Raw genomic sequence first — 14,411 nt, 5'->3', positions numbered from 1 at the left:
ATTAGGAATAATATAATTAATTACAGCTCTTTGTGTAAAGTTATAACAGTAAGAATAATTATATATTTTGCTGTGCTAGATGGTGATAGAGAAAATTACACATTAGACCATTTTAAAAGTTAATATTATTCTTTTAGGAAGCTGATTTCCTTTGTCTTCATGAAGATAAGTACACTTTTGAATATGAAGATGACACATTAATTGATCACAACAAAGAAAGTGGATATTCATTGTCTGATGCAGAATCAAAGCTGCATGAAAATAAACCCTTAAAAAATACAAGAGACCCCATACAAAATGAAGGAAGAACCGAATCAGTTTATGAAAATGACTCAGAGGACTCTCACATTCAGGAGTCTGTAAACAAAAATTTGGTTAGGAAAGATGATACTGAAGAGCCACAAATGCAAAACAATCTCCCAGTAGAACCTGTTCAAACTCAGTCTAGTTGGATTTCAGGATGGTTCACCACACAAAGTGAAAATGATGAAGAGCCCTTAAAAGCTGTTACTGAATCTTCAGAAGCAAGTAAGTACCAAGGCAGAAAAATAGAGGTAGCAGCTGAAAATTATTTACAAGAGTCAAATGATAACGAGGAACAAGAACCCCCTGCATCTGGTTGGTTTCAAGGTGGACTGACAAGTTTTCTGTATTTTGGTGAAAAAAATGATGTTGATTTGGTGTCAGAAAAAAACGATCCACAAAACTATGATGTCTCTGGTGTGCCTGGGCATTCTAGTACTGAACAGGAAACAACAGTCACCGAGATATTGTCAGAAGAAGAAAAGAGTGGAAGCCAAGAATCCAGATCCAATTGGTTTAATTTGGGTTTAAGTGATGTTCTTAATTTTGGCCGTGCCGAGGAAACTGCAATTGCTACAGAGGACCAGATAAGCAGAGAAACAATGGATCAAGCAAATAAGAATGAGGAAGACCACACTTTAGACAAGACAGAATTACATATGAGCAAAGAATCAAAAGAAATAGTTAATGCAGTGACAGAGGAAGATGAGAATTATGCACAAGAAATAACAGATTCAAACAGTAACAAGCCAAATCCTGGGGAGATACCAGCATGTGCACATACTCTTAATGACACCAAAAACACCTCAAATAGCACAGAATCATCTTTTGATATACTAGCATGTGACAAAGAGAAGCCAATTGAACTTTACAGTTCAGAAGAAGACTTGGTATCAGAAAGCCAACTCCTGAGAAATACTGAAACTGAAAAGAAAAATCAGGAGTCAGAAAGCAGACGTGGCCAATCAGGTTGGTATACAAGTATCTATAATAGTTTTATTTATTATAATATGGATAAATATGATAATCAACAAAAACATGAATCAATTGCATCCAGTGTCTTGTTCTCATGAGCCCCTCCAAATTGTGATCCTTCAGACATAAAAAATACAGGAGAAAAGCCTGAAATATCTGAAGAACAAAGCTATTGCTTCTCTTTTAGTCATTTTGAGGACATACTGAAGTTTCCAAGTTCAACAACCAAAGAAGGGCAATGGGGAACTACCAGGAACTGCAAATAATCATCTGGGCATCAAGAAGACCTCATGTGACAGTGAACCGAGTCTTAGTCTGAAAACATCAAAGAAAGACCAACTAGTCAAAGGTTATGGTGCAGAAAAAAATTCAGCATCCATAAGCCAGCTTCATAATGGATAGTACTGTAAAAGATGAAATTCACAAATCAGAGAATAAAAGTGTTTCACAGGGTTTTTATGAAAACAGCATCAAATATTTCAGTCAGGACATTTTTAATGATGAACATAACATCATCAGAAATATGGGGAGTCCCAAGAACTGACTCCAGACCAACCTTTCCCTCCTCACCTCTCATCAAATGGCCTCAGTTTAACAGATACCAAATTTTCCAAAGAAACTGGCCATTTGGAAAAATATGGAGTTTCAGAATGGAAGGTAAAAATTGCTAGCTGAGAAGAACTAAGCTTCCACAATAAAGACATTGGTAAGCCTTGATAAAATATCATAGGATAAAGAAACAGAAGGCACTTCAAATCAGCAGGTTAAACATAGTGTATCAGGTAACAGTAACACAAATACCTCAAAAGAGAATAATCTTTCCTCCTCAGCTGGCAGTGCAAAGTAACAAACAGAGCAGTGGAGAAAAAACTTCAGCAAATTCTACCAAATTAGTAGAAGATTGGACAGCTCTTGATGATCTTGCTAATAGCTTGTCAGAGAGAAGCAACAAACTGAACAAATTGCTATAAATGTGCAACATCACCAGGAGGGTGAAGGAGAAGTAAAATGGGAAGATTCATGTTCCCAGCATCAGCTTCTGGTGCCACAGAATGAACAGTCTTAATCTAGATCTCAGAAGAATATAAAAACCACCTGTGATTTTAAAATATTAATCTGCATCCTCAGATTTAGGCCAGTCAATTCAAACCACCATGACAGTGCAAGATACAATAGCATACAAAATTAATCTGAGTTTTGAAAGGCATACTACTACAAAAGACAAAGTAATACCAGTCTTCAGCTGAATTAATGTCCAAAAAAGTATTTATAAGCAACAGTCATGTGATATAAGTCTGACCAAGTGTAAACTTTTACTCTTGGAGCTTTCTAAAACAGAAGATATTTTTAAAGAAAAAAAAAAAAAAAGCTATTGTCTTCTAAATCCATTTAACTAGAAAGCCAGACTGCTATTAATAAAAAACTGGATTAATTAAATTCTGGCAACCTGGGATTGCTCATAAACCTGGCTGATAGAGTAGACTTTGAAAAAGAAGATGCTGTTGTAACTGAAAGGATGAGTAATGCTGAACAAAAAATTGCTGCTACTAAAGGAGAGAGAGGACGAGAAAAAAAGATAGATTCTGAAAATAAGAGTCAAAATCCAGAAATACAAATAATGGCAATTTTATTCTAACAAAAAGGATTTCAGTAGTATTTTTACTAGACAGTCAAGGTTCTTTGCAAATATATTTAATAAAACTAACAATTAACCCTGTCAAAAAAAGTCTAAGCATGTATGTTTGGTTAAAAAACCCAAATGAAAATAGAAGTGACATTAGGACTAGTACACTTGAATACTGCACAGAAGAATGAGAGAAAGTTGAAAGGAATCAGAACAATCTAAGATATGACTAAATATAGAGAAGGTGCAGAAAAAAACCAAAATGAGGCAAATATTGTATAATAAACAGATTTACCAAACCAATTAATTACATTTCAACAATTTTATTTAAATTAAAACAAGATGTTAAGCAACCCTTAGAGTATCTCTGTGATGGAAGCAAACTGCTGCAGCATCACCAGCAATTTGAAAAGATTCATAGTGAAATCATAGCTTACTCAACTGAAGATAACGTTATGTGGAGGGAACAGGTCATTGTGTCTGCACAAAAGGGGCACAGTTTGGACACTGAGCAGGAAAAATATACAGAAAAAAGGAATGTTCTTCTAGAGCTGCCAGAGCTTTTGTCTGCTATACCAATTAAGTGTGCTGCCCAAACTGCAGCTAAAGTTACTAATGTTTCACTAAGAGTGATTTAGTAAGAACAAAATATCCTTTGTTGGCAAAAATAAAACCAGAACAGATAGAACACTGTCTCCTTCTGGTGATTTAAAAGGAAGAGGTGGCGAGCCTAACTCATACCAGTTATGGACGGATTTATGGTATTTCAAGGATCTGATAGCACAAGTTGAGTTAATACAATGGTAACAGTTTCAGAGCAAATTACTCGTCTTGAACTACTGGACTACTTCTGATGTGTATCTTTGGCCAATACTGTCTTGAAGCATATGATTAAATCAAACAATCTGTAACTTTTTGTTTTATGGGTAGACACGGTGTGATGTTTTTTCGCAAGCAGTATTTTATTGGCTTCAGGCAATTTACTCCAAGTCACTAAAACTGAGGCAGCCAGGTGCCTTCAGTAATACTTCTACATGAGCATGCCTGTGGTTTCTTGTATTTTGCAGGGAAGCTTGGTATCTTGGAATTTGTTAATCTTTAATCCTACATGGTATTTTTAACTGTTCTAGCACTAAAGTTTACCCCACTTGTATTTGGATATACGAAAGAGACCTACTAATCCTGACAATCCACAATCTAACTATCAAAACCAAACATATTTTTTCCTAAACACTTTTTTTTAAATTACTTTCCTACAATGTAAGTTTTGCTTAAACCCTATCCTTAAAATTCTGAGATCATTATTTGTATAGTGTTTCTTAAGTCATACATCTGTAGTACATTTAGTCTGGTATTGGGCTTTAAGTTGAGGAAAAGAAAAACAAAAAAAATTAAAATCTCTGCAGAAGTTAATATCATATAGGAGTAAGTTGAATCCTCTAAAAGTAACCACGATTTCCCTTCATAATTATGTGCAGGAGTAGGCAGAAGAAAGCTACTAGAAGAAACACCAGACAAGGAGCATGAAATATATGCTGTACATAGTGAACTTGACAGTGACCAAGAGTCAAAAGCAACAGTCATTGCTTCAGTAAATTCTCAAACAAAAATGGACAGTTCAGGACCTGACTCTAAAATCAATGTCAAAACTACTTTTTCTGATGCCATCCAGAACTATGTTCCAAGTAATGGTAAGTGCTAAGTTTTGTAATTTTAAGGAAAATAAATTTGCAATCTTAAAAAAAAAAGCAAAACAAAAAACAATTAATCCAGTTAGAATTATATGAAGTTGACAATAGTAATGTAAAACCTCTTGTTTTATTCCTTATGATCCAACCAGAAGGAGGCTGGATACATCAGATACTTCTGTGCTTGAATGCTCTTGACTTCAGAGAAACACTAAAATCTGCATCGTCAGCAGTGATGATTATCATCGAAATGGTAAGAATTCTTTCCATTATATAACTGACATTAGTGCAAATTTAACCCAGCTACAAGTTATGTTCTGCAATGAAACTCCTAAAAAAAAAAAAAAAGAAAGAAAAATCAAATCCTTTTAGATAAACCCTCTGCAGTTCCCTGCTTCCAGGGTTATCTGATGCCATAAGAACATGTTAGGTCAGCTGCTTATCATCTGCTTCTTTGCAGAATCTGATGACCTTAGGGTGTCAGGATCTGGGTCTTTGTTTTGTGGTCTTTTTTAATAGCCAGGAAACATCTGAGTGGTGGTTTTAATTTTTTGTTTTGTTTTGGTTTTTTTTTTTTTTTTTTTTTTTTAATTAAATTAGTAGCGCCCTCTAGTTCTCAGACAGAAACATTGAATTTGCTTGGACTTAAAAAATTTGGTTTATGATGAGCAAAATAACCAGACAAGTTCCCTTGCTTCTAAAGAGTATTTTCAAAGCCTTGATTAACAAATCCTGTCCTCATTCGTAACTGCACTAAAGATACTTTTCTAAGAAAAAAAATATGTAAAATAGAAAATGGGGTTATTATTGCTATGGAGATGTCTTAAACATCAACACATAGAGCAGAGTGAAGGTGAACTTTAAGGGGAGCAACTGCACAAGAAACAATGCTGCCAGAGCACCGTGAGAAAAGGTAGCTGCTGCCGCACTGTCTCCTCTAAATACGAGTAGTGGCAGCTAAAGTGCCATTTGGTAAACTTCGGTGCTTTGGTTGCACTTCGTTTAGATGGGGTAATTGAAGTTTAAGAACCACATAGTTTTATTCCTGATTTCCAGTACGTTTATAGAATATGGTTAAATTGTAGTTTAGGATGAGGAAAACTGAGAGGCTTTGTCCCTCGTGACTGACTGCAACTCACTGAGAGCTCACTGCTACGGCAAACGCGTTCTTGTACTGCTAGATACAGCTAAAAAAACTAAAAAAAGGCACTTCCACCTTCCATCTATCCTGGTCCCTTACGTGCTTTGCAGTCCAGTCACTCATCTTGCGTTGTGAAAGTCGTTGCACACGTTTAAAAAAATAAGTAGTTAAAAAACAAAACCCAAACCAAATCAAGTCAGCGTTAACCTTAGTGAATGAGACGAGGAAGAATCCTTTGCTATGTGGCACTGCATCTTCCCTTACACGCGGTACCAGCAGGCCGGCAGGACCATTGCCAGCACGGGCACTCGCAGGGCTCGGGCCCGCCCAGGCCCGCGCACCTGCGGCCCGGCCCGCCCCGCCGGGCACGGCCCCGCCGCCCGGGCCGGGACACGGCCGGGCCGCGCCGCCGGGTTTCACTGCCGTGCCACCGCCGCCGCCCGGGCGGGCATGGAGGCGGCCAGCGCCGCACGGGAGGTGAGTTTCTGTGGCGTAACTTTAGGGAGGAGCAGGGGCAGGTTCCGCGGGGCCACGTCCGTGCCGGAGGACGGCGGGCGCAGGCCGAGGGCAGCCGCCGGCCCCCCCGGGCGGCGGGGCCGCGCCCAGGGGAGGCTCTGAGGCAGGGCCCCCCGTTACCGCGGCAGCATGGTTCCTCCCCCGCCCCCCGGCGGGCGGTGGTACGGGCCGGTTGTCAGGCGGCGGGCCGGAAGGGGCGCGCGCCGGCCGCGGGAAGATGGCGGCGGGCGGGCGCGGGGGGCCCGGGGCCGGCGGCGGCGCGGCCGGGCTGTGGCCGGGGCTGCGGGACAGCGCCCGGCGCTGCTGCGGGCTGGCCTGGGAAGGGCTGCGCCGGGTGAGTGCCGGAGCGACGCGGGGCTCCGCGCTGCCCCCGACAGAGCCGGGGTCTTGGCCAGCGCTGCACCTCAGGGGCTCGGGCAGGGGAAAAATCGAAATTAAAGGTTAACAGCACAGTACCCTGTTCTTAGGCACGGGTCACGTGTGGTAAATTTGAGCCGCATGGAGCATGTCGTATCTTTGGGCAAATAGATCCGTTTATAAATGAAACGTAGTGTATCGAAGTGTTTAAAATGTCTTAAATCACTGGTGAGTTCAGTATGTTATTTTAGCATGAGGTTGGTTGAACTGGTTTTTCTACCAAATAAGTTTTCTACCAGACGATCAAGAAATACTTACTAATGTTGATTCTTCCAGCAGTGAAATGTGTAAGACAACTCAAAAGGGAGTTTTCTATAGTAAATTCTCAGTACCTAAAGAGGCCAACAAAAAGGCTGGAGAGGCACTTTTTACAAGGGTGCGTAGTGGTAAGAAACATCTTTTTAGAAAAAAGTTCTTCCCTATCACTACGTTTTTTTTTAGGAAAAAGTTTTTCACGCAAAGGGTGATAAAGTACAGGAGTGGTCTGCCCAGGGAGGTGCTGGAGTCACCATGCCTGGATGTGTTTAAAAAAAGACTGGATGTGGAATGGTTTAGTTGAGGTATCAGGGAACAAACAGGTTGGACTCGATGATCCTAAAGGTCTTTTCCAACCTTGTGATTCTGTGATAGGATAAGGGGGATTGCTTTAAACTGGAGAGGATAAGTTTAGGTTAGATAAGAGAATGAAATTCTTTACTGCAGGGGTGATGAGGCACTGGAGCAAATTATCCAGAGAAGCTGTGGATGCCCCACCTCTTGAAGTATTCAAGGGCAGGTTGGATGGAGTTTTGGGGAAGTAGGTCCAGTGGAAAGTGTTCTTGCCAATGGCAGAGGGATTGAAACTAGATGATCTTTTAGATCCCTTTCAACCCACATCATTCTGTGATTCTGTGATAATTGATAGTCTCAGAAAGAAAAGGTTTCAGAGCTTTATCTGTTGATTTTCGTATCTTGTTGGAACTTCTTGGGTTTTTTTTCCTTCTCCTGGTATATCTATCATTTAAAAATCAAATGCTTCCCTTAACCATTTTCTCAGAGTTTTGAAAAAAAAAAAACAAACATACAAGCCTTGGAGGTAAACAATGTCAATATGTAATGTCTGTTACTGTAGATAATATTAATCTCTTTTCCTTTAGCTGAAGCTTTTTACTTTACTTTTCAGGCTGTGGCATCACTGCCTGAAGATATCAGACCTGGCCCTGATCTGTATGGTTTCCCATGGGAAATAGTGATTTGTGCTGGCATTATTGGAGCCTTAACAATTCTCTTGTTCCTGTACAGAAGTTATCAATCCGTAAGTGTTGTGGTTTGACCCCAGACAGCACCTCAGCACCACACAGCCACTCTCTTGCTCCCTGTGTCATGTTGCAAAGAGGGAGAGAATCAGAGAACTAAAAGCTAGAAAACTCGTAGGTTGAGATGAATACAGTTTAATAGGAAAAGCAGTGCATGCAACAAAGCAAGACAGAGAATTGATTCACTGCTTCCCATAAGCAGGCAGGTGTTCAGCTGAAAGAAAGCAGGGGTCCATCCACGTAGCAGTTACTCTAGAAGACAAACTCCATCACTCCAAACACCCCCCCCTTCCTTCTCCTTCCCCTCAGCTTTATGTGCTGAGCATCATGTCAGCTGTCCTGTGTCCCCTCCCAGCTTATTGTGAACCTGCAGCCTCCTTGTGGGTGAGAAGCAGGAGAGGTCTTCACTCTGTGAACACTGCTCAGCAATAACTAAAACATCCATGTGTTTCCAGTACTTTCCTGCACAAATCTGAAATATAGACCCGTACCAGCTACTGTGAAGAAAATGAACTCCATTCCAGACAAAACCAGCACAGAAAGTATTCAAGTTACTTGCAGATATGTAGAGTGCATTAATAGTTTGCATTGAAGTTGTTATCCTTCCTGTTCAAAATAGATAATACTTCAGAGTTTTAAATGTATTGTGATTGACTTTAGAATCTCTCTAAAAGAGAAATTGAAAAGTCTTTTTTGTCAACATAGTAAGTGTCTGGATATGTAGTGAGTGACTGTTGTAAGAGGAAATGCAATGAAACTCGCTGTAATAAGGTTTCCTCTTGTCTTTTTAATTTCTACACGGACTTTCAAAGTCAGCCCTTAAATTATTTTCACAGGATGCAGATGTCTTCCCTAGGGTGTATGTATTGCTGTGTGTATTGATATCTTTGTGACTAGCCTGGCCATGGCCATAGCCGCTCAGATCCTTCAAGGTAATTGTAAGCAAAAGCAATCCACATGGTTTCCTGTCAAGGGAGGCATTTTAATACTCTTTGGACACCTGGAATCTGTTTATTGAGCACTGTAACACTGAACCAATTTAACTGCATGCTTTTTGTGGGCACTAATCTGATGACTTTGAGAATTGCAGTACTGAAACCTTTCAATGCACAAATTAGATTATATTTTTGAGGTAATGCCTGTCTTCTCTGGAGAGTAAGTAAAGATCTGAGTAATAAAAGTTGCCTACCTTATTGTCCCTGGTATGGAAATGGGGTTAGTATCTGTAATTTCTTCCCATTTTTTACATGCTCTTATACAGTCAATGTGATTTTAGTAGTAGGTGTAATGATACTAATGTTTTAAGACTAGTTCCATGGCTGTTTAGTTTTTTAGATATGAGTGACTGCATTTTTAGTGTTCTAACATGAACTGGCCTTCTCTGTGTTTCTGTAAGTGAATGTAACTATAACTTGGTCATATCTTTTGTTCTCTAGAGGCATTTTAACTGAAATCATGCAAGCAGCTAAACTGGTATTGTGTTCCTCCTGCACATGTCACTTAGGGCAGGAGATACTACAGAAGTTGTTGATAACTTTTTTGGTCATCCATACTTAGAACTGCACTGATGGTTCCTTGAAGAATTGATGGTTACTGAAAAGTAATGGAGAAACTAAGCATCCATTGGGGATGATAGGATAAAAGCATACTTACAACTTTCTTACTCTTTTTTCGTCATTTGGATTCCTTGGCTTTAAATTAGGAGGAAACAGGGAAGATCTGAGGGCCCCATTGTTACTTTAGGCACATGACCCAGGCCCAGCTGTGAGAGAAATGCTGTGTTGTAACAGTTCTGTGGGTTCAGCCAAGTTCTGCATCCCTCATACAGGCCATTTGTGACAGATTTTGCCCTGCAGAATTTGTTAGATTTTGATTCTAGGGCACTAGGCCCCATGTGGCAGCTGCTCACTTGGCACTTGAAGGATGCCCATCAAGTAGTACCTTACTGCAGCTTCAGCTGTTGTGTGTTGTAGTGTGGGAGATCTTTCCCAATAGGAAATCTGAGCTCACGTGTGGAGCTTCCCCCTCCCTTCCCTTGCCTGCTCTTCTGACTGTGTCTTCACTATAGGGCTTTGTGTGGGCAGTTGTGCTTATGTGATGAATATACAGAAGTGTGTTATTAACGTCATCCAGGTGAAAACTAATCTCCTTTCCCCTCTTTTGTCTGATAAGAGTGGGAGAAGGGCAGGGCAAACACACAGACATGGCGGGGGTAAGAGCAGAGGATAGAATTGCCTTTTTTTACTATGATTTATATTCCTTTTTTGAGTTCCATGGTTAAACTTGGCATGGAATCACAGCTTAAAAGATACTATACAAGAGTAATTGAGCAGACATTTTGAGTATTTATTCTCTTTTTTTCAGGTTAGAAGTCGACTTTATGTAGGTAAGCTTATTTTCAGTACTTCATTTTTCATATTTCTTGAAAGTATGACTTTATTCTTCCTTTTCTCACCTTTAATTATTTGGATGATGCAACATTTGCTTGTCTTTCACTTTTTAGGAAGGGAAAAACAGCTTGCCATTAAAATTGCTGAACTAGTTGAAGAAAAATGCAAAATTCTTGAAAAACTCAGTCTCTGCAAAAAAGAGGTAATGATCCTCATTTATTGCTTTCAGATATGTCATAGAAATGAATTCTGTCAAGTAAAGTATTAACTTTTCTAAAAGCAAGATGTTTTAAAAGGATTCTTCAAATGCCTTTTTGTCGGTGCCTTTAAGAGCAGTTAAGGTGTTAACAAGTTCTGCCTTTAAACTCTCAACACAATATATTTCACTGGAAGCAACTTCAAGGTATCTTTTTTTGATTTACATCACTGGGATAGTCTAGTAGGGTTAAGGCTTTCCTGATTTCCAGCAAGGTGCATTTGTGAATATTTAGGTGAGGTCTGTGTTTCAGACTAGAGCATCACAAGTTAATGCTAGTATTTAATTGTTTACCTATATTCTGACATAAAGTAATTACTTTTCAGTTTGAAGATTTGCAGTTGTCTCTGAAGGATGGTAACACTATGAAAGAATCAACAGACGCATCTTATTTTGAGGTAAAAGGATTAATGGAAATTGTTACTTCTACAATATAAGGCAGTATTTTAGGAAAAATGTGGCCCCTATTAAAAATCACCCAAACAAACTAAGTAAAAACAATAGCAAAAAAAGTCAGACAAACCCAAAAACTTGAACACAAGAGTTTTAATTGGGCTACTGAAAATTACTTAAAATGAAAGCATTTAAATTAAAATAAACCTTTTTTAACAATTGCACTGAAGATGAGTAATACTAGAACAAATGGCATATTGGACAATATATAATTTTAAGAAGTAAATTCTTCCCTTTTCTAGGAGAGAGGGTAGTACATGAAATATTTTTTTCTCTCATCTTATCTAATTAAAATACTTTCCATAGTCTACAGGTGTACAATTTTAAAGAAAACTTACCACTACATTATTTATATCCCCCAAACTGAGAATATATTTGTAAAAGAGTTCTGGATAAGTTAATCGAATACCTAATAGGCTCTATAAAATTCATGTTCAAAAAAGCAAGTAGGTTTATTTCATTGTGCACCTCAGATCCTACAGAGCTAATTCTTTCACCTTTTGTCCATGCAGGAGTCTCTAGAGTATTTGAGTGAATCATACTGTGCTGTCATTTAAAATATACTTGTTGTCTTTATATGTAGTTAATATCAAATGTTTTATTAACTCACAAACCAACTTGATTTAGGAAATGCATGAAAAGCTGAAAAAGTCCAACTTGAAACTCAATGAGGAAATAGAGAATCTAGAAAAAGAACTGGAAGAAGAAAAATCCAAGCAGTCAGAAAATGATACTTTGGTAAGAATAAGTAAATTCCTGCCTTTGTTTCTATTAGTTAAAAAAAAATTCTCACAGAAAAAAATCTCTGCAGACAGGACAAACTATTTTCTTTGTGTTTTCTGAAATAAAAACTACATTTTCCATTTTGTTTTCCCTGTAACATAAGAAAAATTATAATGAAAAATACTCAAAAGAAGAAAAGCTGGTTTTGCACACATTTTTACTGATTCAGCAGTAGAACTTTCTCAATTTGAAAATAAAAATAATTGTATTAATTGCCTAGACATTGTCAGTCAAATATGTGAAAGAAGCTGTATGACAACTGATAATTTTCAGGTGGCTGAAATTCAGGAGAAAGTGGAGTCTTTAGAGAATGAAGAAAAATCTATCCAGTCACAAATTGATGAGGTATGTCTAACCTTTATAGTTTCTATTTTCAAATCTTTGCAATTTCTCTATTCCCCATGTAGTTACTGCTTTAATTTATTTTTTTTTTTCTGTTAAGGATGCAGATATCGTATGCTCTTTAAACCAAGAGAGTTTGTAAGACTTAGTACTTTGGTGTGTCTTGATTGAGCAACTTTTAATTTCATACAGTGATTGGCATTTATTGAGAAGTAGTTACCTTGTTCTTTTGCTTTCTTACTCCTCAGTGATACATAGTATTGCAAAACTACAGTCAGCAAAAACTGTTGAAATTGTAGAGAAAATGTGCACAGCCAGAAAACCTAAGACAAGTTCAGTAATACCATCATGACTTCACCTATATCCTCACCAATACCATTTAAACAACACACTTTTTAATTTCACTTAGGCCAAGTCCACCCTGAAAGTGTATCAGATTAATACTGAGAGACTCAAGACATCTGTTCAAGATGCAGTAGATGAAAACAGCCATCTCCAGGAAAGTGAGAAACAGGTGGGTTCTTCCTAGTTATACTTAGAAATACTGTGTTTTCTTGAGATACTAATAAATATGATTTCTCCAAAGAGCTCATCCTCAACAAGTTTACTAATAACCTCTTGTGTGTTTTACTAAATGGGGTGGAAATGTGTTTAGTAAATGGAAAAGGACATGATTTTTAAAACCATTTTATGTTTGTCTAAAATAATTCTGTTTTAAAAGAAGTGCAGTAGTTTGTGGGGAATTGTGCATGGAGCTCAGTAGAAGGAGAGCATGTGGTAATGTAAGTTTAATAAGAACTTTGTTGAGACCTGTTGGAAAGCAGAACTATCTGAACAAATCCACAGCTAGGATTCTCTATAGAGGCAGAGAGAAAATTCTTTTACTTGATCTGGAAAACCAAAGAAATTGAGGAATCACAGAGTATTCAGAAGGCAAGTAAAAAACATACTCTAGTACCACTGTAGATGTATTAATTGAAAGTCAGGTACATAACAGAGAGAAATAGAAAAGATTGTTACCTCCCAAATTTTAATTGTCTGTTTTCTGTGCTGTAGCCAGATCACAAAGAACACTGAATATTTAAAAAAATTTAGTATGGACAATAGTTGTCCTGTGCAATAGGTTGCTTTACAGTGAAGCTATTTCTTTTTTTCTTACCAGTAGATATTTTCTATAAATGTTTAATTTTCTGTGTAATGTTGGTTTGGGGTAGTTTGTTGTGGATTTAATGGATATGTGCTTATTTTCCTGACTGATTGATGATTTCCCTGTTGTCTGAAGAATAACCTGATAGAGATTTGCGCAGGGGAAGGAGGAGTGGTGGAAGTACAGGCCTGTTGCTTTTTATCATTCTTATAAAAAGCTGGGGAGTTCTTTAGTCCTCTCTGTCAAAACATGGTGTATGTCAAACTTAGTGGTTCAGGAAAAAAGAAAGGGATACTGGAAATAATTTGATTTTTTTTTTTTTTTTTTTGCATGAGGAATATTTCAGTTCTGCACAACTCTGTTAGTAAAAGGTGATCTTTTTCCCTAATTCTGGAAGGGGAGTCCATGTTTGTGGTTGCCAAAAAGACAGTTCTATTAAGAGCTGTGGGTGAAGAAGCAGTGGATTTGACTGTTACCATTGTGAGATTAAGTTGCTTGAGAATTATTTTCTTTCAAGAGTCTTTTTTTCCTAATCTCTACATCCTCTTTGTTTTTGTGAGGAGGAAGGGTCTGGTCTCAGTGCTTTGTTTCAAATGTGACAGTATTCTTAAATAATAAATTTTGAGAAGCAATACTACATTTTTAATAGAGAGGAATTTTCTTTTTTTTTTTCCCTGTGGTCATTTCTTGGTTTCAAATAGAAATAATCCAAATATTTGTGTATGTAACAAAAAATTTTACTTTCCTCCATTTTTAATAAAGTAAAAAAATAGTACTTAGAGAATGATAATACTAAGTGCTGGTAATTGCCTATACTTCTTAGACAATTATTTTATATCAAGGAAAACCAGGGGAAAAAAAAATAGTAAAAACAATTTTCAGGATTTAATTGCCATGTTTTTAGGTGAAAAAAAAGTTCTTTTGTATTCCTTCCAGATAAAACAACCTGGGTATAAATACTTCCTTAACTACATTATTTAGGATTAATTACTACACTTTGTTGTTAACTGAGGTTTGTTGCAGTTAAGAACATTTGTGCATATTGTAGTTTGTGCTTTTTAGTAGATAAATAACCTAATGT

At 37.8% G+C, this 14,411-nt stretch overlaps 1 protein-coding gene across 6 annotated transcripts in view; it reads left to right on the top strand.

Moving 5' to 3' along the window:
* MIA2 (MIA SH3 domain ER export factor 2) overlaps positions 1 to 14,411 on the top strand; it is a 36,345-nt gene that overhangs the window by 3,431 nt on the left and 18,503 nt on the right. For 5 of the 6 annotated variants that reach the window (XM_021542729.3, XM_021542727.3, XM_021542731.3 and 2 more), the window contains 10 exons: positions 138 to 1,272; positions 4,381 to 4,593; positions 4,743 to 4,843; positions 7,827 to 7,958; positions 10,324 to 10,345; positions 10,463 to 10,551; positions 10,932 to 11,003; positions 11,686 to 11,796; positions 12,115 to 12,186; positions 12,593 to 12,697. In XM_021542729.3, the coding sequence (XP_021398404.2) occupies positions 138 to 1,272; positions 4,381 to 4,593; positions 4,743 to 4,843; positions 7,827 to 7,958; positions 10,324 to 10,345; positions 10,463 to 10,551; positions 10,932 to 11,003; positions 11,686 to 11,796; positions 12,115 to 12,186; positions 12,593 to 12,697 (2,052 nt within the window). Of the gene's footprint in view, positions 1 to 137; positions 1,273 to 4,380; positions 4,594 to 4,742; positions 4,844 to 6,105; positions 6,209 to 7,826; positions 7,959 to 10,323; positions 10,346 to 10,462; positions 10,552 to 10,931; positions 11,004 to 11,685; positions 11,797 to 12,114; positions 12,187 to 12,592; positions 12,698 to 14,411 lie in introns of those variants that run through there. The other variant, XM_021542733.2, reaches the window with a different exon arrangement.

This window comes from Lonchura striata, chromosome 6 (genome assembly GCF_046129695.1).
Source record: "Lonchura striata isolate bLonStr1 chromosome 6, bLonStr1.mat, whole genome shotgun sequence".
Lineage (NCBI taxonomy): Eukaryota > Metazoa > Chordata > Aves > Passeriformes > Estrildidae > Lonchura > Lonchura striata.
Note: the sequence above shows the minus strand (reverse complement) of the source record. Positions and strands in the feature narration are given on the sequence as shown.